At 44.4% G+C, this 20,972-nt stretch overlaps 1 protein-coding gene across 6 annotated transcripts in view; it reads left to right on the forward strand.

Moving 5' to 3' along the window:
- Positions 1–20,972, forward strand: part of TBC1D2B (TBC1 domain family member 2B) — an 85,629-nt gene that overhangs the window by 39,960 nt on the left and 24,697 nt on the right. For all 6 annotated transcript variants that reach the window (XM_024754309.1, XM_024754307.1, XM_024754308.1 and 3 more), the window contains 3 exons: positions 12,442–12,605; positions 15,424–15,656; positions 16,362–16,757. In XM_024754309.1, coding sequence (XP_024610077.1) covers positions 12,442–12,605; positions 15,424–15,656; positions 16,362–16,757 — 793 coding nt within the window. The remainder of the gene's footprint in view (positions 1–12,441; positions 12,606–15,423; positions 15,657–16,361; positions 16,758–20,972) is intronic.

Genomic DNA, 20,972 nt, shown 5'->3' on the forward strand with positions numbered 1-20,972 from the left:
CAAAGCCATTCTCCATGGAGGTCCAGGGGGCCACTTCCTGTAGAAACCCTGATGTTTATTGATTGGCACATGGATCTTAGGTGTTTATGGTTTTTCTTTGCTTTTTTTTTTACTTACGGCGTGCTTAGCGAAGGTTTAAATAAAATGCTTTAGGTGCGTAGAGAGATTTTAATGACCATAGAAGTATTAAAACAATATTTCTATATTATAAATCCATGGCTCAAAAATTACATATATTTTATATAAATTTAAAATGGTGTTTTAATTAAAGTGTAGTCATGGATTAAGGGATAATTTTTTGTTTAAGTTTTTTCAAAAATTTATTTAACTTATTTTATTTTTGGCTGCATTGGGTCTTCGTTGTTGCCCACGGGCTACTCTAGTTGCGGCGAGCGGGCTTCTTATTGCAGTGGCTTCTCTTGTTGCGGAGCACAGGCTCTAGGTGCGTGGGCTCAGTAGTTGTGGCACACGGGCTCAGTAGTTGTGGCTCATGGGCTCTAGAGGGCAGGCTCCATAGTTGTGGTGCACGGGCTTAGCTGCTCCGTGGCACGTGGGATCTTCCTGGACCAGGCCTCAAACCCGTGTCCCCTGCATTGGCAGGCGGATTCTTAACCACTGCGCCTCCAGGGAAGCCCCTTAAGGGATAATTGGATGCTTGTCTGCTGTGCTTTTATTGTGTTTATCAATACAGTTGAAACTCTCTTAACCAGCTTCCATAAGGGATAATTGGATGCTTGTTTGCTGTGCTTTTATTGTGTTTATCAATACAGTTGAAACTCTCTTAACCAGCTTCCATTCCACCAGCTCCCCTATTTAACTGACATTCTAAATTCCCTCTATAGAGCTGTGGTCCGCAATGACCGCACGAGACTAATGGGGTACTGCAGGGCACCCTGTGCCTCTGCTCCCACCAGCCACCGGCAAACTTACCAATAGTTGGCTGGCTTTGTTCCTAACTAGTTGTACTTGTTCTTGTAATTACATAATTCAGTAAAATACTTAGTAAACCCATAACATATTGAAATGAAATGTTTTTTTCTGTGAAAAGTAAGTTGAACGCTTGGGGGAAATTTCATAAAGGTGAGTCACTAAAACACTGCCAGGATGTGGGTGGCACAGTTGTGAAAGATAGGAAAAAAAAAATTGTTCAAAACCTGTAAAGGTTCTATACTTAGATTGTTTCACAACTGTTAAGTCCCCATTCTACTTTTTAAAAAGAAGCAAAACAAATTTGGAAAAGTTAGATGATGTCTTATGGGTGTGATTTATCCAAAAAAGATACCAGGGAACTGTGTTCAGTAACCTCAGACTCAAGAAGAAGCCTTGGCTGGCCTACATCAGGAGGCTGGCACACCAGCGCACACTTACTTGTGCCTTTATAGGTACATATGTTTGTTTTAAGTTACTGTTAAATGGTTTCCTGCTTTCACCAACGTTTTCATTAATCTTCTAACAGTCCAGATCACTTCAGATAAAAGAATTCAGGTAAAAGCTCTCATGTGCGGTTCTGGCTGGTCCATGTGTGAGTGTGCATGCTTGGGGGTGGGAGTGGGAGTGTGTGCCCTGGAGGCCGTGCAGAGTTTGAACAAGATGGGTAGGCGTGGGAGGTGTGCTTTGGCTGCAGCAGTGCTGCAGGTTATGTGATGGCAATGAGCATTGCCCTGTGGTTCTGTGGGCCTGGACTGCGAGTCCATTGCCAGGTGCTCAGCCATGCCTGACATGTAGCCGGCAGCTCCCAGGGTCTAGCTCTACCTCTGCTCAGGAGTGGGGTCACGCCGTGGCTAGTGCTCTTTGTAGTCAGCCTGGGTTTTGGAATCACAGTCCTGCTACTCATTAGCTGTGTGATGTTGAGCCAGTAACTTAACTTCTCTGAGCTTTATATTCTCCATTAGTAAATTGGCATGTGTGTGTGTGTGAATATCCTTCCCCAGTGGGTGGGTGTGTTAAAGTTATAAATAAGAACTGCCTAGCTCAGTGTCTAACTCATTGTAAGTGCTCAGGAAAAAGTGGTCACACGATCCAGTCCTGTTGGTATTGCTGCCACTGTTGTTACCCTGCCTCTGTTGAGCCAGTAAGTGAAGTGGACCTTTACTTTATTATCCATAAATAAAGTAGAGGGTGCCTTTCTGGAGGATGGGTGTGAAGGCCGGGGTGACTGGGAAGGTGTGCTTATCCTTCTGGGCTTGCCTCTGATAGGTCTTCTGCTAGCCGCTGACCTGCTCTGACCCTTTGTTTTTTGCTTCCCTCTTGACCCCTCAGGCCAGGTATAGTTATTTGTGTGCATGGCTGGTGTTCTCAGGAGACTGTTCTGGTTTTGCTGGCTAGGACCATGCCTGGTGGCTCATCCCCAGTTTGTAGCAGAGGGTGCGGCCCAGACCAAAGCAGGCAGATGGTTGGTGAATTTGGGGAAGTCGTTCATGCCCAGTAACTGTAACATGGTACTTATTTGTGGTTTCCCTTGTAAGGCACAGCTCTGTCTATACCAAGACAGAATTTAGTCACCATGCTGCTGCCCCACGCTGATGTTTCAAAGCCAAGCCTCCTGGAGAGGGAAGCATGAAGGACGGTGACCGGCTTCCTGGCTGGCAGAGTTTCAGTGATCGCGGGAGTTGTCTGGGCTTTCTGCACCTTGCTGCATTAGCGCCCAGTCCTCTCCGACAGCTCCTTGGGGAGCAAGGGTCATGCTCAGCAGCTCTGTCCCAGCAGTCCTCTCCACCTCCACTGGCCACACACTTCTGGGGGCCCACGAATCAGAAGGGCCACGGTTGCGTGACACTGCTCCATGAAAATTGCTGCAGTGGTGAGAGGAGCGATGGCTTTGGCTTATAACCCTGGCTGGGATGTGTGGTCATCCTAGTCAGCATGGGAAACAGGCTCAGAGAACTTTGGTGCCTTGTTCAGGGCCACCGAGGGAGAGAGTAGCTGGTGCACGTCTGCCACTGTATTTAGAGTTGGGGGCTGGGAAGGGAAAGCTGCCTGCACCCTGTACCGTCTGCCGGTCCTGGGCCCACCTATGGCAGGGGCCCTATACTCTCAGTGACCTGCATCAGTTCTTGCCACTAGCTCAAGCCTTTCGGGAGGCGTCTCATTGCCTTAGGCCGCAGGCTACGCGCTGAACGTGGCATTAGAGGGCCAGTGGGCTCATCTCCCCTATCTCAGGCCTGCTTGGCCTCTTTCAGTTCTTCAAACGCACTGTCTTCCCTACAGGCCCTGGTCAGGCTGACCTTTTGCTCGGAGGGCTCTCTCCTCCTGGTGACTCCCGGTCACCCTTCAGGGGAGCCTCGTTCCGCCCACCCCCCTGCTTTTCCTTCACAGCCCTCACTACCACTTGGAATGATTCTGTTTCTTTGCATTCTTGTCTGTGGTCCACCTCCCTGGTGGGGCTGGGGCCTCCATGGCGGGGCAGGGACCCTGTCTGTCCTGGCTGGGTGTGTCCCCAGCACCTCACATGGTACTTGGCACGTGGTGGGTGTCTGGAGCCTGCTTGAGGAAGGAATGATGAGCGAAGGGCTCAGTACCCTTCCCAGGGCAGAAGCAGTCTGTTCCTGCCGCTTGGGGTTTGTCCTCACCCTGTGCACACGTGCGGGTGGCACTGTCCACACCCTCCTGCCAGGGGCTGCAGTTCCGTGGGTGCTGTTTCTGCTATTTGGCCTCCTGGGAAGGGGTTTCCTTCTAATGAAGTGTTCACCTTCTTGACTGGGAATCCACGGCAAATAATATACATTCATACATAAATGTATACTGTTTGTAAGCACACAAAACTGAAACAGAAATTTCGTACAGTTTTAACGGTTATACCTAGTAAAGCCGAGTACTAATTTCTCTTCCAATGTATTAAAAAAATTCCCATCATGACCCTCGAAATTGATTTCATGGCTCTTTAATTCTATCTCCTGGCCCGCTAATGGGTTGCCACCCATAGTTTGAGAAGCACTGCTTGGAAGGCTGCCTCTGGTTGTGTAGCCTGGCTCTGCCCTCCCCCCCCCCAGTCATCTTTGCATCTTCCTCTTCCCCCTCCTCTGTGGCCTGGGTGCTCCATTGGATAAGAGGTAGTCCCTCCCTGCCTTTGAGGTACTTAGAGTCCTCAGGGGAGACAGACAGGCAGGTAAGGAGTCCTGTCATAAGGCACTGTAGGGTGCAGATGAGGGCTGAACCCAGCATGTCATGCCTCCCCGGGTGCACTGAGGGGGTGCTTGGGGAGAAGGTCGGGGAGGGCAGGCTGTGCCGTGGAGGATGAGGTGGGACCTGCCAAAGGGAAAGGTGAGTACAGAGACTCACCTATGCAAAGGTGTGGAAGTCAGAACAGGGTTTCATGAGTTCACAGATTCATGTGCTGGGAGCTTAGAGTGCTGGGTGGAGGTGATGATCAAACAGTTGCTGAAGAGGCCGGGAGGCCCAGGGTGAAGGGATGGGGTAGTGTCTGTCCTTTGGGCAACAGGAAGCTGGTAGAGCTGTACCTGCCTGGAAATTCTATGATGAGATTAGTTTTACTTTGATTCTTTTTTTTTTTCTTTTGAGGCAGTGCACATTTTATTAGATGTGTGTTCTTTAGAATAGGTGGACTCATTATCCACATTAAATGTATAGGATATTTTGGAAAGGGCCTTTCTTTCTTTTTTTTTTTAAAAAATATTTACTTATTTATTAAGGCTGCCCGGGTCTTAGTTGCGGCACACGGGATCTTCGTTGTGGCATGAAGGATCTTTAGTTGCGGCATGAGGACTTCTTAGTTGTGGCATGCATGTGGGATCTAGTTCCCCAACCAGGGATCGAACCTGAGCCCCCTGCATTGGGAGTACAGAATCTTACCCACTGGACCACCAGGGAAGTCCCTGGAAAGGGCCTTTCTGATGACACTTCTTTCCCATTATGTCAACAATAAATATATTTTAACTTTAGATATAATGCTCCAAACTTGAATGCCTGTTGAAATACGGACTGTAACAAAAAGTAGTCTTGCAAAGCCCATGGTTCGAAGGGCAGTAGCTTATTGGAGAGTGGTTGTGTTCATTTGCTATGGCTGCTGTAACAAATTACCATAAACTTGGTGGGTTAAAACAACATAAATTCATTCTCTTAGAGTTCTGGAGGCCAGAAGTCCAAATCAGTCTCACTGGGCTAAAGTCAAGGTGTCAGCTGGGCTGGTTCCTTCTGGAGGCTCCAGATGGGAATGCGTCCCTGGCCTCTTCCAGCTCCTGGTGGCTGCCAGCATTCCTCGGCCCGTGGCCGCATCACTCTAATCTGCCTCCCCAGTCACGTCACTTGCACCCCTTCTTTAGTGATATCTTCCTCTGCCTGTCTCTTATAAGGACACTCGTGATGACATTTAGGGCCCTCTCAGATCATGCAGGGTCATCTCCCCATCTCAAGATCTTAATATAATCACATCTGCAAGTCCCTTTTGGTTATTTCTCCTTTTTTTTAATCATTTCAAATAACATTGTCCTGGTATCCCTGACATACGTCTCCATGTCCTTGTGAGAATCTATCTGAAGAATTGATGTGTGCAAGAGGAGATACTGCATCATCTTTATTAGGATAGCTATTGCCAGTCAGAGCCCCCCCCGCCCCCACTTTTTGTTTCTCTTGACAGGGCTTGTAGTTAGGAGGGATGGAGCTGATTGGCTGCCCTGGAGGTAGCCTGCTCTCCTTCTGCCCCTGTCTTCCTGACACGTACAAGGTAGTAGCAGAGGCCAAAACTTGGCTGGGCAGGGTGTTTGTAGAGCTGTGAGCTCTTGAAGGATTTAATGGGGCATTTTCCAGCCATTCTGTCAACTTGTAAAACTCTAGCTGATTATCAGAGTTGAAATGAATGTTGAAAAATTATTACTGTTTTAGGTGGACATTTTAAACTATGTAGAGAAATTGTACTGAAATATGTAAACCTAGAAACAGGTTTTCTTATTAATTATATAGATTGCTGGTATTTGGTTTGTTTTTAAATTTTCATCGGAGTATTTACAATGAAATAGGATTTACAATGTGGTTGCTGGTGTTTGTTTTTAAAAGTTCAGCCTGAACACTGCAGCTGTCAAGGTGACATTTGGCTGCCTGGTGGTCTCCTGCTTTTCACTTCAGATCAGAGTAGCTGAGTGTTTATTGAACAAAACAGCAGGCACCTAGCACCGTGCCTGGAAGGACACAGAAGTTGCTCTCAAAGGTTTGTCAGATGACATTGGGTTCTTTAAAGGGCAAGCACTGTATGAGAACGGCCTCGAGCATAGCCAGCAGAACCCCGTTTAAACTGGCAGTGAATTCTAATTAGTGCACAGGCAGGACACCTGGTCAGTGCAGAGGCCTCTGCTGACCGGAGCGGATAGGACGAGTGGTTTGAGAAGCATATTCTTTACTGACCCCCATGTTGCACAGTCACAGAATTCGGTTTTACCACTAAAATCTAAAGCAGGGATTGGCTCTATCGTGTTTCAGCTTAAAGAGGGTTTTCGCTTTGAGCCAGATCTGGTTTCTTCATCACCTAAGGCTTGGCAGGTGGTACCTCCCGCAACCGAGGCTCAGTCCCTCAGCCATAGGTGAGAGTATGGCATTTGTGCAGGTGGGCCTCGTGACAAGGCAGGGGTGCCAAGACCATGTTGGGGAGAAGGAGGGCTTGTGGAAGTTCTGAGTCATTTAAGTTGCTGTTCTCTCTCCGCAGGCATGTTCTGTTCTTCCCTGTTCTCTCATTCCTCCCTCCCGTATCCACCATTTAAGGACCAGGGCTGAGTAGCACAGTTTGAAGGCTCCGACAAATGGCAAGGAGAATTTAACTTCTCAAATCGATGGTGGTGGTAGTAACATGCCACATGTGAGTGAAGGCTGCTGTGAGACCCTGGCCATAAGTGGGGCGACTGAAAATTTATAGTGTAGTGGGTCCAGTGTACCCAGCTAATTGTATCAAAGAAATGAGCAAAAGTGTATGGAGCATTTGTGAAAGTTTCTTTTTTTCCTGAGCAACTATTTTGAAATAGCTTTCTCCACAATTCTGTAATTTTTATAAAATCAGCCTTTACTTCAACTTTGCTCATTGGGTTATAGTGGGGATTTTACTAGCATTCCCCTATGCAGTTCTCTGGGAAGATGTGTAGCACGGTTGCCAGGCACTAGAAGAGACTTAGGAAATAAACAGTACATGTAACAAGCTCTACATTGTTTGTTTGCCAGTTCACTCTTGGTCCCAGTAAATAAACCATAAGAAAACTTTTAGCAGGTGTAAACATATAAGCAGGTATAATTGCCAGGTTCCTGGTGACTCCTTGTTAAAACAGAGTGATGGGAACATAAATGTTTTAGGTAATTTCTCTGCATTCTTCTAAATTCTTAACGCACTTCAATGAAATTCAAATAAAGCAAAAACAATCATGCTTTCAAAAACATAAAACACTGAAAATGACTATTTTACGTGAGAATGTCATCTGATTCACACTAGAGATGAAGCTACCTTTCATCCCCTACCTTTAATCTACCTCAGGAAACTCCAAATGATGCACATTTCTTCCTCTTCTATATTTGTTTTTCTTTATTTTTAAATATTTCCTTGTTTATTTGGTTGTGCTGGGTCTTGGTTGCAGCATGTGGGCTCCTTAGTTGCGGCTCATGGGCTCCTTAGTTGCAGCACGTGGGCTCCTTAGTTGTGGCATGCGAACTCTTAGTTGTGGCATGCATGCAGGATCTAGTTCTCTGACCAGGGATTGAACCCGGGCTCCCTGCATTGGGAGTGCAGAGTCTTACCACTGCACCACCAGGGAAGTCCCTGTTTCTTTATTTTAATAAACTTACTGAAGTATAATTTATCTATGTTAGGTGTACAGGCTGATGGAGTTTAGAGATTATACATAGTCATGTAAACACCTCCATAATCAAGATATAGAGCATTTCCACCACCTACAAGTTTCCCTCATGCCCCTTTGCATGAAATTTCTAAGAATTTCATATATATGGAATCATACTGTATTTGTATGTCTTCTTTCATTTAGCATCATCTTTTTGAGACTCATTTATTTTGTTGAGTGTTTTCACATCTCATTCCTTCTTTATTCCTTAATAGTATGCGGTAAGTACGGATATATCACAGTTTGGTTTTCCATTCACCAGTTGACAGATCTTTGGTTGATATCCAGTTCATGGCTGTTATGAATAATGCTTGCTCTGAGTATTCACATCCAAGTCCTACATGTAGACATGTTTTCATTTCTTTTGGGTAAATATGTGGGATTGGGATTGCTGAGCTGTTTAGTTAAGTGTATATTCAACTTGATAACATACTGCCCTACTGTCCTCCAGGTGGCTGCCCCATTCTGTGTGCCCATTAGCAGTACATGACTGTTGCAGTTGCTCCACATCCTTCCTGACACTTGGTACACTTGGACACTTGCTGGTGTTTTTAACTTTAGCCATTGTGGTGGGTGTGGTTCATTTTGGTTTTAAGTTGCATCTCCCTGATAATTAATAACATTGAGTATCTTTTCATGTACTTGCTGGCCATCTGTATATCTTTGGAGAAATGACTATTCAAGTCCTTCACCCACTTTTAAATTGAATTGTTTATTCTCTTATTATTGAGTTGTAAGAGTTCTTTATATTTTCTGAATACAAGCCTTTTGTCAGATATAGGTTTTGCAAATATTTTTCCAAGAAGAATTTTTAAATCTTAATAAAGTTCTTTTATCATTTTAATCTGTTACAGATTGTGCTTTTTGTGTTCTGTGTTGGAAATCTTTGCTTAACCCAACGTCACAAATATTTTCTTCCCTGTTTTCTTCCAGAAGCTTAATGGTTTTAATTCTTACTCATTTATATATTTTAAGTTAATTTTTATGTATTATGTGAAGTAAGGGTTGAAGTTCATTTTTTCCCATACAGATAACCAGTTGTAGTACCACTTTTTGAAAAGACTGTCTTTTCCCCATTGAATTTCTTAGTACCCTTGTTGAACATCAGTTGACATTATTACATGCTTAACATTACCCCATGGCTCGTTGATTCTTCCTTCGTCTTTCTTCTCTCTGTTTTATTTTGGATAGTTTCTATTGCACTGTCATCAAGTTCACTAATCTTTCCTTCTGCAATATCTCATCTGCTATTAATCCCATCTAGTGTATTTTCATCATAGACATTGTAGTTTTATCCCTAGATTATTTTTTTATTTTTTTTTTTGCGGTACACGGGCCTCTCACTGCTGTGGCCTCTCCCGTTGCAGGGCACAGGCTCCGGACGCGCAGGCTCAGCGGCCATGGCTCACGGGCCCAGCCGCTCCGCGGCATGTGGGATCTTCCTGGACCGGGGCATGAACCCGTGTCCCCTGCATTGGCAGGTGGACTCTCAACCACTGCGCCACCAGGGAAGCCCCCTAGGTTATTTTTAATTGAAGTATAGTTGATTTACAATGTTATGTTAGTTTCAGGTATACAGCAGAGTGATTCAGTTATATATTCTTTTTTGGATTCTTTTCTATTATAGGTTATTACAAGATAATGAATATAGTTCCCTGTGCTATACAGTAGGTCCTTGTTTTTAATTTTATAATAGTAGTGTGTATATGTTAATTCCAAACTCCTAATTCAGCCCTCCCCATCACCTTCCTCCTTTGTAACCATAAATTTGCTTACCATAAGTTTGCTTTCTATGTCTGTGAGTCTGTTTCTATTTCATAGGTAAGTTCATTTGTGTCAGTTTCTTCAATTCCACATATAAATGATATCATATGATATTTGTCTTTCTCTGCCTGACTTACTTCACTCACTATGACAGTCTCTAGGTCCATCCATGTTGCTGCAAATGGCAGTGTTTCATTCTTTTTTATGGCTGAGTAATATCCCATTGTATATATGTACCACCTCTTCTTTATCCATTCATCTGTCGACAGGCATTTAGGTTGCTTCCATGTCTTGGCTATTGTAAATAGTGCTGCAGTGAACATTGAGGTGCATGTATCTTTTCAAGTTAGAGTTTTCGTCTTTTCTGGATATATGCCCAGGAGGAGGATTGCTGGATCATATAGTAACTCTATTTTTAGTCTTTGAAGGAACCTGCATACTGTTCCCCAATTTACATTCCCATCAGCAATGCAAGAGGGTTCCCTTTTCTCCACACCCTCTCCAGCATTTATTGTTTGTAGACTTTTTGTCGATGGCCATTCTGACTGGTGTGAGGTGATAACTCATTGTAGTTTTGATTTGCCTTGCTCTAATAATTAGCAGTGTTGAGCATCTTTTCACGTGCCTGTTGGCCATCTGTATGTCTTCTTTGGAGAAATGTCTTATTTAGGTCTTCTGCCCATTCTTTTGCTTGTGCTGGGTTTTTTTTGTTTTTTGTTTTTAAATATTGAGCTGTGTAAACTGTTTGTATATTTTGGAAGTTAATCTCTTGTTGGTTGTGTCGTTTGCAAGTATTTTCTCCCATTCTGTAAGTTGTCTTTTCATTTTGTTTCTGGTTTCCTTTGCTGTGTAAAAGCTTTTAAGTTTAATTAGGTTCCATTTGTTTATTTTTGCTTTTGTTTCCATTACTCTAGGAGACGGATCTAAAAAAATATTGCTGTGATTTATGTCAAAGAATGTTCTGCCTGTGTTTTCCTCTATCTCTAGAAGTTTTGATTTGGATCTTTCTCTCACATCTTCCATATCTCTATTTAACATGTTCAGTCTTTCTTCTACCTTCTCAAATGTGGGGAAACAGTTACAGTAACTTTTAAAATCCTTGTCCACTAATTTTATTATTTGTCATTTCTGAGTCTGTTTCTGTTTAGTGATTTTTCTCCTTAGAATGAGTTGTATTTTCCTACTTCTTTGCACGCCTGATAATTTTTTATTGCATGCCCGATATTATGAGTTTTACCTTTCTGGGTGCTAGATTTCTGTGTGTGTTCCTGTACATACATTCTTAAGCTTTGTTCTGGAATGTAGTTTAATTACTCAGAAACAGTTTGATACTTTTGGAGTTCACTTTTAAGCTTTTTTAGGTAGTATGAGAGCAGGCTTTAGTCTAGGGATAATGTCAGTAACCTTTTTCCAAGTACCAGTCTACCATACTCCATGACGTGTGAGGTTTTCCACTCTGGCCAGTGGGACTAGACACGATTGTGTGAGCAGAGGGATGGTTCTTTCCCCATTCTTGGATAGCTTTCTTACACACAAGCCTGATAGTACTCATCTGGAGACTTGGGAACCCTCTGATGTTCCTGCAGCCCTCCATACAGCTCTCTTCTCTCCAGTACTGTGCGCTGTGAACTCCACCTGCCTTGGGATTCCCAGCTGTCTCCCAGTTCATGGGAGAGCTCCACCTGGGTTCCCCCTGCCTGCACCGTGGCCTGGAAAGTGTCTAGGCAGTAAGCTTGGGCAGGGGTGGGGCTTACCTCATTTGTTTTCCACCTCTCAAGGATCACTGCCCGGTGTAGCCTGATGTCCTATATCTGAAAGTCATTGTTTCCTGTATTTTGTTCAGTTTTTCAGTTGTTTCAGATGACTGTAAATCCAGTCCCTCCTAGACCCTCTTCACTGGAAGTAGAAATCCCAACCTAGTTTTGAAAAGTTTTAATGAAATAATTTTAGCACACTGGCAAGTGTAAAGTACAGTAAGTTGATTACCTGGGTAACCACTACTAAACTATATAATTTTGTCATATTTCTGCTGCGCTTTTTAAAACACAAACTAAAACATTACAGATATGGTTCAAATCCTTTCTTGTCTCCATGATCCCATTCTTTTCTTGCCCTTCACAGGAGTAACCATGTTCTGTATTTGATAATTATCATTCTTGTGTGGATTTTTAAGTTTTACTACATACGTGTGTATCTATAAATGATATCTATTAATAGTATTATCTTGAAGATTTAAAAAAAATCATGTTGTACATGTCATTCTTCAATTTTCTTTCTTTTCTTATTCAGCATTTAAAAAATATTTGTCCATGTGATCCACGTAGCTTTAGATAGAATGTACATTCCACAAGGACAGGAATATTTGTTCACTAGCATATCCCAAACATTTAGAACAGTGCCTGGCACATTGTAGGCACTTAATTAATATTTGTTGAATGAATGAATTCACTTTAAGTGATGTATAGTATTTGATCGTATGAATATGCTACAGTTTATTTATCTGTTCTCTTGTCAATAGATGATTAGGTTGTTGGGGTTTTTTGCTAATGTGACTGGTGCTGCAGTGGATGTTCTTGTTTATGTCTCCTTGTGCACATGTTGAAGAATCTAAGAAATGCTGGGTCGCTGGGTCTTAGGGCAAAAACTTCTTCAACTTATCTGTATGTTGCTGAATTGTTCTCCATGGCAATAGTTCCAGTTTATACTCCCACCAGCAGTGTATGAGAGTTCTCATTTCTCCATATCCTCGCCAACATTTGCTATTATCAGAGTTTAGTTTTTGCCACGCGTATGTATGTGACGTTATGTTTCGCTTTACCATTTAAAAAAAACATTTCATTTTTCCCAATAGAAATTCAATGTCTTCTTTTCGTCCTGGGAGAGGGCATAACGACAGTCGGAGGAGTGTGTTTTACACCAATGAAGAGTGGGAGCTTTTAGAGCCAAGCCCTAAGGACCTGGAGGAGTCCATGGTGCAGGAAGAAAGGAAGAAGCAGATCCCTGAAGGAAACAAAGGTATGGATGTGGTTCCTGCTGTCTTTCATTCTCTCCGCTGCCATCTGTTAACCACTGGTGATGTGGGAGACCCTTTGGTAGCAGGTATCACTGGGAGCATGAGACCCGACGGGAGTTGTGTTCTCTTTGTGGGAAATAAAACCTAAAGGCTTGAAAATGAGATGTCACAAGAAATAAACAACTGTCCAATCCTGTGGTTCTGCAATATTTTCAGGAGATAGAAGATCTGGAAGTCGTGGTGCTCTTTACAGAAATACTGATTTAAAAAAAACTAAAACTTTTTATTTATAGAAATTTGTTCACGCACACACAAGTAGAAGCTGTAGTGTCACATTCCACAGTTTTGAACTTACGGCCTCTCTTTTTTCCTCTGTATCTCCTCTGAGCTCCTGCCCCTCCTGGCACCCACCACCAGCTGGGTTATTTTAAAGGAAGTTCTAGATATTAATCCTTTGCATCTGTAAACATTTTAGTATGTATCTCCAAGAGATGACTCTTCGAAAGAACCACAGCTTCATCGTTATACCTAAACACTTACAGTGAATCCTTCCTGTCTACTTCCCCAGTTATTCCATAAATGTCTGCTTGCAGTTGGCATGAGCAAATGAGGGGCTAACAGACCCCCAAGCGTGTTTAGTTGTGTGTCTTCTTGGGTCTCTCTCAGTCTGAACAGCTCTCTGTTTGTTTTTTGTGTTCCGTTTCCCTTGCCATGCCTGTTGAAGAAACAGGGTCTACATGTCAAGGAATTGCCCACATTCTGGATTTTGTTAATTATATTTTTGCGGGGTCACAGAATATGCTCCTCCATCCCTGTATTTCCTATACACTTGTCGCTAGAGTAGAGGCCTGCCCAGATGCAGGGTTGACTTTTAATTATGACAAGAATATTTTGGGGTGGGGTGGGGGCTAGGGATGCTGTGTATTTCTTGTTGCATCACGTCTGGAACCACATCGTATCTGGTTTTCCCTCTTTTTGTGATATTAAGGTCAATCAGGATTTAGGGTGTCAGCCTGACCTATTCATACATCTCTCCATTGGCATTTTGCCTAATGCGTTAAGCAGCCCTTCATGATCCTACATCCATTGATCCATTGAGGGAATATTGATGTTATAAATGTAAAATAACAATAAATAATTTTGAAATTCTGCCTTATGCTTCATTCTGGCACGAGCTGGCAGGATTAGGAGGCAGGATTTTAGGAAGTCTTTACTGAGAGCACATATTTACTGAAGGTAATATGTTTTTCTGTCCCCTGGGAAAGGACCACATGACTTGCTTTGGTGGGGAGTTTACTTGTGATCCCCAGGATGGTAGCATGGAACCCTAAGGTCCAGTGTGACGTGGTGAAGATGTGGGTCACGTGCCTCATGACCCAGCCCGTGGCATAGCCAGCGGGGCACCCAGGAGAGGGGCTCATTGTCAACTGGGAAGGCCTTCTGAGGAACAGGGATTTGTGTTGGGGATTTGGATTGTTGAAGGTAAACATTGTTGGCTCTGACTTCCCCATAGAGACTCTAGGAATGAAATGGAAGGGTGAATGGTAGCAAGATTGGGAAGGAAGAATCAGTAAGGCTTAGTGACTCGGGTGGGGCAGGAGACTCCCAGCACCCCTGGACAGCAGCTTCTTGTCTGGGAGCAGCCTTCTCAGCCTCTGCCCAGCCCCTGCTCCCTTTGAGAGGGAGCCTGTGTGGAAGACACGGAGGGACAAGGATGTCTTTGGATTTTTATCTTGATGATTCATGGATATTTCCTGTAACCGCTCCAAGAATCAGCCTGCCAGCTTCTTGTCCATGTCATTCATGGGAAGTAAGCTAATCTTCATACACACAGAAAAGTCCCCCAATCAGAAATGTATAGCTCAATGGATTTTCACAAAGTGAGCATATCCATGTAGCCAGCACTTACTTGAAGAAACAGGACAGTACCAGGAGTCACAGCCTCTATCCCCAAACCCCTTCCAGTCACTACCTCACCTCCCACCCCCGCCCCCACAACCACTGTCCTGACTCCTGACATCATAGATTTGTTTTGCCTGTTTTCTAAAGTTATATAAATGGAATCTATATAGTATGTACTCTCCTCTTTATATTTTTAATATATATTTGAATCCATTTATTCTAAAATTTATTTGGATCCCTCAGTATTTTTAAATACTCGTTTTTAGGGAAGAGAATAAAATGTGTTTACAATTAAGAAAACATAAACTCGGGGTTTTTTTTGTTTGTTTTTTTAGTAAGGACAGATGAGCTAAAAATAAGCAGCTGGGGATCCCTAGTGTATCTCTTAAGTCCTACCCTCTAACTTTGTAGATGCAGGCCCTGTCCTTACTAAGGTGCCCGGCGGAAGGGACACCTTGTGTTCAGGATGCTGTAGGAACTTGGAGCAACCATGTTCTTCCCTGGTCTGTGTCTCTGTTCTCTTTGGTCCTCAAAGTAACTGAAATAAGAAAATAGTGATATGAACACATCAGCTTAGAACTGATCTTTTGGAAAATAAACTTAACATTACAAAAGAATCTTGAGAGAGTTTAGTACAGTTTTGTCATAAATTCCTCATTAGTACTAAGGTATAGTCTTGACTTTTTTTCGTCTGTCTCAATGCAAAAATTGAGCAAATAGAGAAAGTTTTCTTTAAAAGTGATCACATGAAAGATCATCTTTGATTTTAAGCTTGGTTATTATCAAGAATGAAGTAGGAGCAGAGAGTGACGCATGCAGAACTCCTTAGAGGATGAAGGATGGAATGTTAATGTATTTCACTGGAATTTCCGAAAGGAAAATTTGACCTGAACTTAAACAAGTTTTGTTTTTATGTAGGAGTAACTGGCTCAGGATTTCCCTTTGATTTTGGACGTATTCCCTACAAAGGAAAACGCCCTTTGAAAGACATGATTGGATCGTATAAAAATCGCCACAGTAGTGGTGACCCTTCAGCCGAGGGGCCATCGGGCAGTGGTGGCACCAGCAAGTTGGCCTCCGAGATGCAGCTGCAGGTCCAGAACCAGCAGGAAGAGCTGGAAAGGTTAAGGAAAGACTTATCCAGTCAGAAGGTAATTCTTCTTCCTCACATTTCTATCTCATCTCACATCAGCAGGCCAGGGACCAGAGGAGCAAAACCCGGCTTTCATGTTTCTCTGACTCCATTATTTCCCAGAAGGTGCTTTTCCCCTAAGAGTTGTATGTTGCCACGGCCACTGACCTAGGCACTGCTGTTCTGCTTGGTCATTTTTTCATAGACATTTGAAGTTCCGACGAGAGTGAAGACCCCTCAGAGTGGGTCAGGGAGGGTATTGTTTGCACCTTGCCCACGCCTGCCCTGACGTCAAATCTCTCTGAGCATAGCTTCAGCCCAAGGCCCATGAACAGTTGTTAAATGAGTTTCCACATCCTGTTAAAACAGCAGCTTCCTTTTGAGCTGATCACACCTAATTATACTTAATTCCTCAGCAGGTCAGTGAATTTAGACCTCAGATTTTTTAATACAGATGAACGTTTACTGGGAGCCGTTGCTAATTGCAGTCTGCCTATCCACTATTTCCTGTTTCCTATTATTGTTCTCTACAGACAGCCTTTATGGAATAAATATTTTTCCTTCTCTATTTTTGAGATCCTTGAAGAGGAAGTTGGTTATTAAAATATTTCCAGTAAAGTTTCTGCATTTGCTCAAATACCAATGGTTGCTCCATGCAGAGTTGCCATGACTTCTGCTTTTTCTCCCGCCCCTGCTCCCCACTCCATCCTCCCCTGGCTCCCAGGAGCTCGTGCGGCTCCTGCAGCAGACGGTGCGGTCCTCCCAGTACGACAAGTACTTCACGAGCAGCCGCCTCTGTGAGGGGGTCCCGCAGGACACGTTGGGGCTTCTGCACCAGAAGGACGACCAGATTCTGGGCCTCACTAGCCAGCTGGAGAGGTTCAACCAGGAGAAAGAGAGTCTTCAGCAGGAAGTAAGGACGCTGAAGAACAAGGTGGGCGAGCTCAGTGAGCAGCTGGGGATGCTGATGGAGACCATCCAGGCCAAGGACGAGGTCATCATGAAGCTCTCCCGGCAGCTCAGCGAGTGTGAGGGCAGCGCATCCTCTCCCACCTCCATGCCCAGCTCTCCTGTGGCCCTCCCCACAGCCAGGGACCAGCTGGAACTGGACCGACTGAAAGTAAGAGCAGGGCGTGGGCCCCTGTTATTGGGACAAGAAATCCAAAACCCGCTAACAGCCTGTCTGTTGATGTCACTCTAGAGCTGCTAACCTCAGTGAGCTAATTTGGCATGACAGCAGAGCAGCTGTGCCTTTTTTAAAAAAACAAGTGTCACAGGACTTCCGGTCAGATAATTACTAGGTTTCTAAGAAGCTTCCTTGGAAAATGAAAGTCTCAGCCCGTCAGTGTCGCCATAGCTCAGAACAGTTTCAGATCTTTCCCCTCCCTTGCTTTCAGGCAGCTGTGATTTCTCTTTCTGTTTATACACCCTTAGAACTTCATTATTCCATGTAATCTACAGAGGCTGTTTCTTGCCCCCTCTGTGCGTGGATGCACACACCATCATTTGCATAGCCCGCCTCAGGACATAATGGGGGCCAGGTGAGGGAACACTGTTCCCAACAGCTAGTGTGGGGTCAGGTGGGAAAGCAGACCCTGGCTCCCAAGCACGCCAGGGAAGAGGGCCTGCCCAGAGTCAGTGCCCCCCATGCCTAAGGCAGGAGGGTCCTGACACTCAGAAGGGAGGGCAGAGCTCTCTTCCCAGTGTCCCAGTGGCCCTGGGGATGGGAGGCTGGTTCCTAAATGGAGGTGACTCTCCCCATCATACCTGGGGTGGTGGCCAGCTGATGAGGTAGGAAGAGCGTTACTGGGGGCATGGGCAGTCTGACTCTGTGCCCGCGGAGAAGCGTGCTGGTCCCGAGGGGAGAGCTGAATGGCCTTGGGCCACTGTCAGTCAGGCCACAGCGAGGGTCCCAAAAGTTTTGCTGCAACCAGTTCTCAATTTGGAGAAGTTTCAGGTGGAGAAGTGTCTCCTAGGACATGAGGCATTAGGTGTAGCCCAGACCCCAGCTGACCCCACACAGTTCTGCAGCTGTCGGTCCCACCTGGCCGCAAAGTCTTCCTCACCTGGCTACCCACTTTTTGCAAATAATGTGGCACCGAGGATGTTTTGCCCCCCCAAATGCAGTTTATCCTTGAAGGGCAAAGGTTTGCCACTTTTGAGGTTGTTACTGAGCCTGCTTCCTGACTAGTAGTACCTGTCACGCAGTGTCAGTAGATTGCATGCCTGATGGACATGCCTGAGCCTTAAAGATAATTCCAAAATGGAAATTAAAACACTGGAATAATGGCAGCTTTGTCGGAATATGTGTGTGGTCTCCCATGGTGACAGCTTCTCAGTGACAGCACCCAGTAGATATATGAGGCCAGAAGGATTTATTGGTGAGAAGGACCAAAAGGGCAAAAACACCACCAAAACCCTCAATCTCATTACTTTATAATTATATCTACTACAAAAATAGCCGTGTTTTAAAAAAAAGAGGTCCTGGTTAGTGTTGCCTGTAAAAGTTGGTTTTGTTTATATATGCAACTTAGAGTGTACTGACCCTAAATATACATCCCATCAATGATACACGTTTTAAGACCACTTATTTAAGGTCAACTGAATTTTATATTTTGCGAGCACGTCTGTCTTTGTAGTGTTTGGAGAATGACACCAGGGCATTCGGTTTCCAGGTCCCAGTGCTCGGCAGTGGGGGACACGTGGGGAGCGTGTTTTCCCGGGTAGCCGAGCCAGGGTGTGGAGGGGAGTGTGTGGCTTTGTTGTTGTGGCTCCACACAGCTCCTTTTGGAGACGACTGATGGAGCTGATCACAACTAGACTTCTCGACCTTTTCTTTTTGTGGGGTAGCGGGTGACATTTTTTTTTTTTTTTCTTCCAACATTTCTCAGCTTAATTTATAAAGTCTGTGGCTCCAGAATTCCACAAGAGTGAGGTTAAGTGGTGAGGCAGAAAGGTTGTTAGGGGACTTCCCTGTGACCTGTTCGTCTGAGTGAGTCCTGCCCGGCTTGGTGACCTCATGTTTTCTGACATTGCTCTACCTGGGCCGGATATTGCCAGGGCATCCCCTGGGCCATGCAGGAGGCAGTCACGTTCGTGCCTCCTCTGCGGTGGCACTGGGAGAATTGGAGTGAAGAATCTCATTGTCCTTCACTTTTAGATACCGCATGGCTTCTATATTGATTTCTTCGTTTGACCCCAAATTTAAAATGTCTAGGTGGGGAAAAAAAAATTTTGTGTCTGTTTTGGTGGGGGGAAGGTATCTTTTTTGTTGTTGTTACTGTTACTATTCAGTGTCTTGCTTTATAGTCAGTGTATGTGCCTGTAAAGATTTCTGCTTTTTAGAAACATTTCTTTTTTTGGTCTCATATGTGGTCACTTTCTGTTCCTGTAGTATTTTGAGGCAGGAGCACATATTGGTCTTAGGATTTTACCACCCTAGTGATTTAAATATTTTTCCCACACTTCCTTCCAGGCCTTTTCCATGTTTACATAATTCTTCCATTTCCTGGAGTAGATAGACTTTTGTTTCATTCAGCCTTGGAACCCAGGCACTTTCTGTATTGCTATCATTAATGGTTCCAGATTGTCCATCTTTTGACTCTGTCATCATTTACTTAATCAGCCTCTGTCTTCTTTCCTGTGATTTGTTATTTCATGAATATCTTCATGCGTACAACTTTTCCTTCTTGGGACTCTTTCATTCATTCAGCCAGTCAGCCATGTGCTGGGCTTTGTACTCCACACAAAGTATACAGTCTCTGTCCTCCTGGAGCTCAGAGCTTAGTTTATAAAGCACAAAAACAAAAAAGCAGAACACATCTGTAATAAACATCAATGAGGAAGGGGATGTGTCCCAGTATGGGGTGGCGGTTTAGACTGAGCATGGGCTCTGGAGTCAGACCTGGCTGGGTTCAAACCCAGCTTTACCACTCATGACCTCTGACCTTGGGCAGGCTGGTTCACCTCTCTGAATCAGTGTTCATCTGTGAAATGGCGCTTACCTCATAGGGTCTTGTAAGGGTTAAAAGAGGTATTCCATGTAAAGTCCTCACAGGGCACCTGGCACCTCATAGAGTCTTAACTTGCTGTGATCATCGTTCTAGAGAAAGAATCCTTTTTTTTTTTAATTTTTGAATTTTATTATATTTATTTTTTTATACAGCAGGCTCTTATTAGTCATCTGTTTTATACACATCAGTGTATACATGTCAGTCCCAATCACCCAGTTCATCACACCCCGCCCCCCACAACTGCTTTCCCCCCTTAGTGTCCATACGTCTGTTCTCTACATCTGTGTCTCAACTTCTGCCCTGCAAACCGGTTCATCTGTACCATTCTTCTAGGCTCCACATACATGCGTTAATATGTGATATTTCTTTTTCTCTTTCTGACTCACTTCACCCTGTATGACAGTCTCTAGATCCATCCACGTATCAACAAATGACTCAATTTCGTTCCTTTTTATGGCTGAGTAATATTCCATAGTATAAATATGTGCCAACTTCTTTATCCATTTGTCTGTCAATGGGCATTTAGGTTGCTTCCATGACCTGGCTATTGTAAACAGTGCTGCAGTGAACATTGGGGTGCATGTGTCTTTTTGAATTATGGTTTTCTCAGGGTATGTGCCCAGTAGTGGGATTGCTGGGTCATACGGTAATTCTATTTTTAGTGTTTTAAGGAGCCTCCATACTGTTCTCCATAGTGGCTGTATCAATTTACATTCCCACCAACAGTGCAAGAGGGTTCCCTTTTTAGAGAAAGAATCCTTGAGATACATTATCAGGACTTCCTTAGACGGTAAGGCAAAGTTTGACTCAAAGACACAGATGGCACACTGTGGTGTCCTGCTCCCTCGACCCAGCTTGTGCTGCTCAGTCTCTGGCCGTCATGGCCCAGTGTGTTCTTTTGTTGCCCTCTAGCTCACCTTCCTTCAATCAGCCTGCCTTTTAGTAACATGTTTGCTCATTGTTTCCAAATATGAGAGCTTCAGGATGCCAGGAGAAAGGAGAACATCAGGCTTCTGATCAGAAAAGGAAGTCTGTGGACCTCCTCTGGGGTTTGACAGCGCCTGTCTTCAATGCTTGTCATGACGTGCGGTCTTGCTGAGACTGAGAAGGTGTGATGCATATCAGAGCTCAGGTGGGCATCAGGGGCCAAGCACCTGGGCCAAGGGCGCAGCAGGCCTGGCTCCCAGCCCGACACTTAGTAGTTGTGCAGCCTCCCCGTGGCTCAGCTCTTCACCTAGGAGGTGGAGATGACGAGAGTGGCTGCTGAAGAGCTGTGAGGTTTAAATGGGATCGAGGACCACAGGGCACCTGTAACCTGTAGC

This window comes from Neophocaena asiaeorientalis, unplaced genomic scaffold (assembly GCF_003031525.2).
Source record: "Neophocaena asiaeorientalis asiaeorientalis breed wild unplaced genomic scaffold, Neophocaena_asiaeorientalis_V1.1 scaffold743, whole genome shotgun sequence".
Lineage (NCBI taxonomy): Eukaryota > Metazoa > Chordata > Mammalia > Artiodactyla > Phocoenidae > Neophocaena > Neophocaena asiaeorientalis.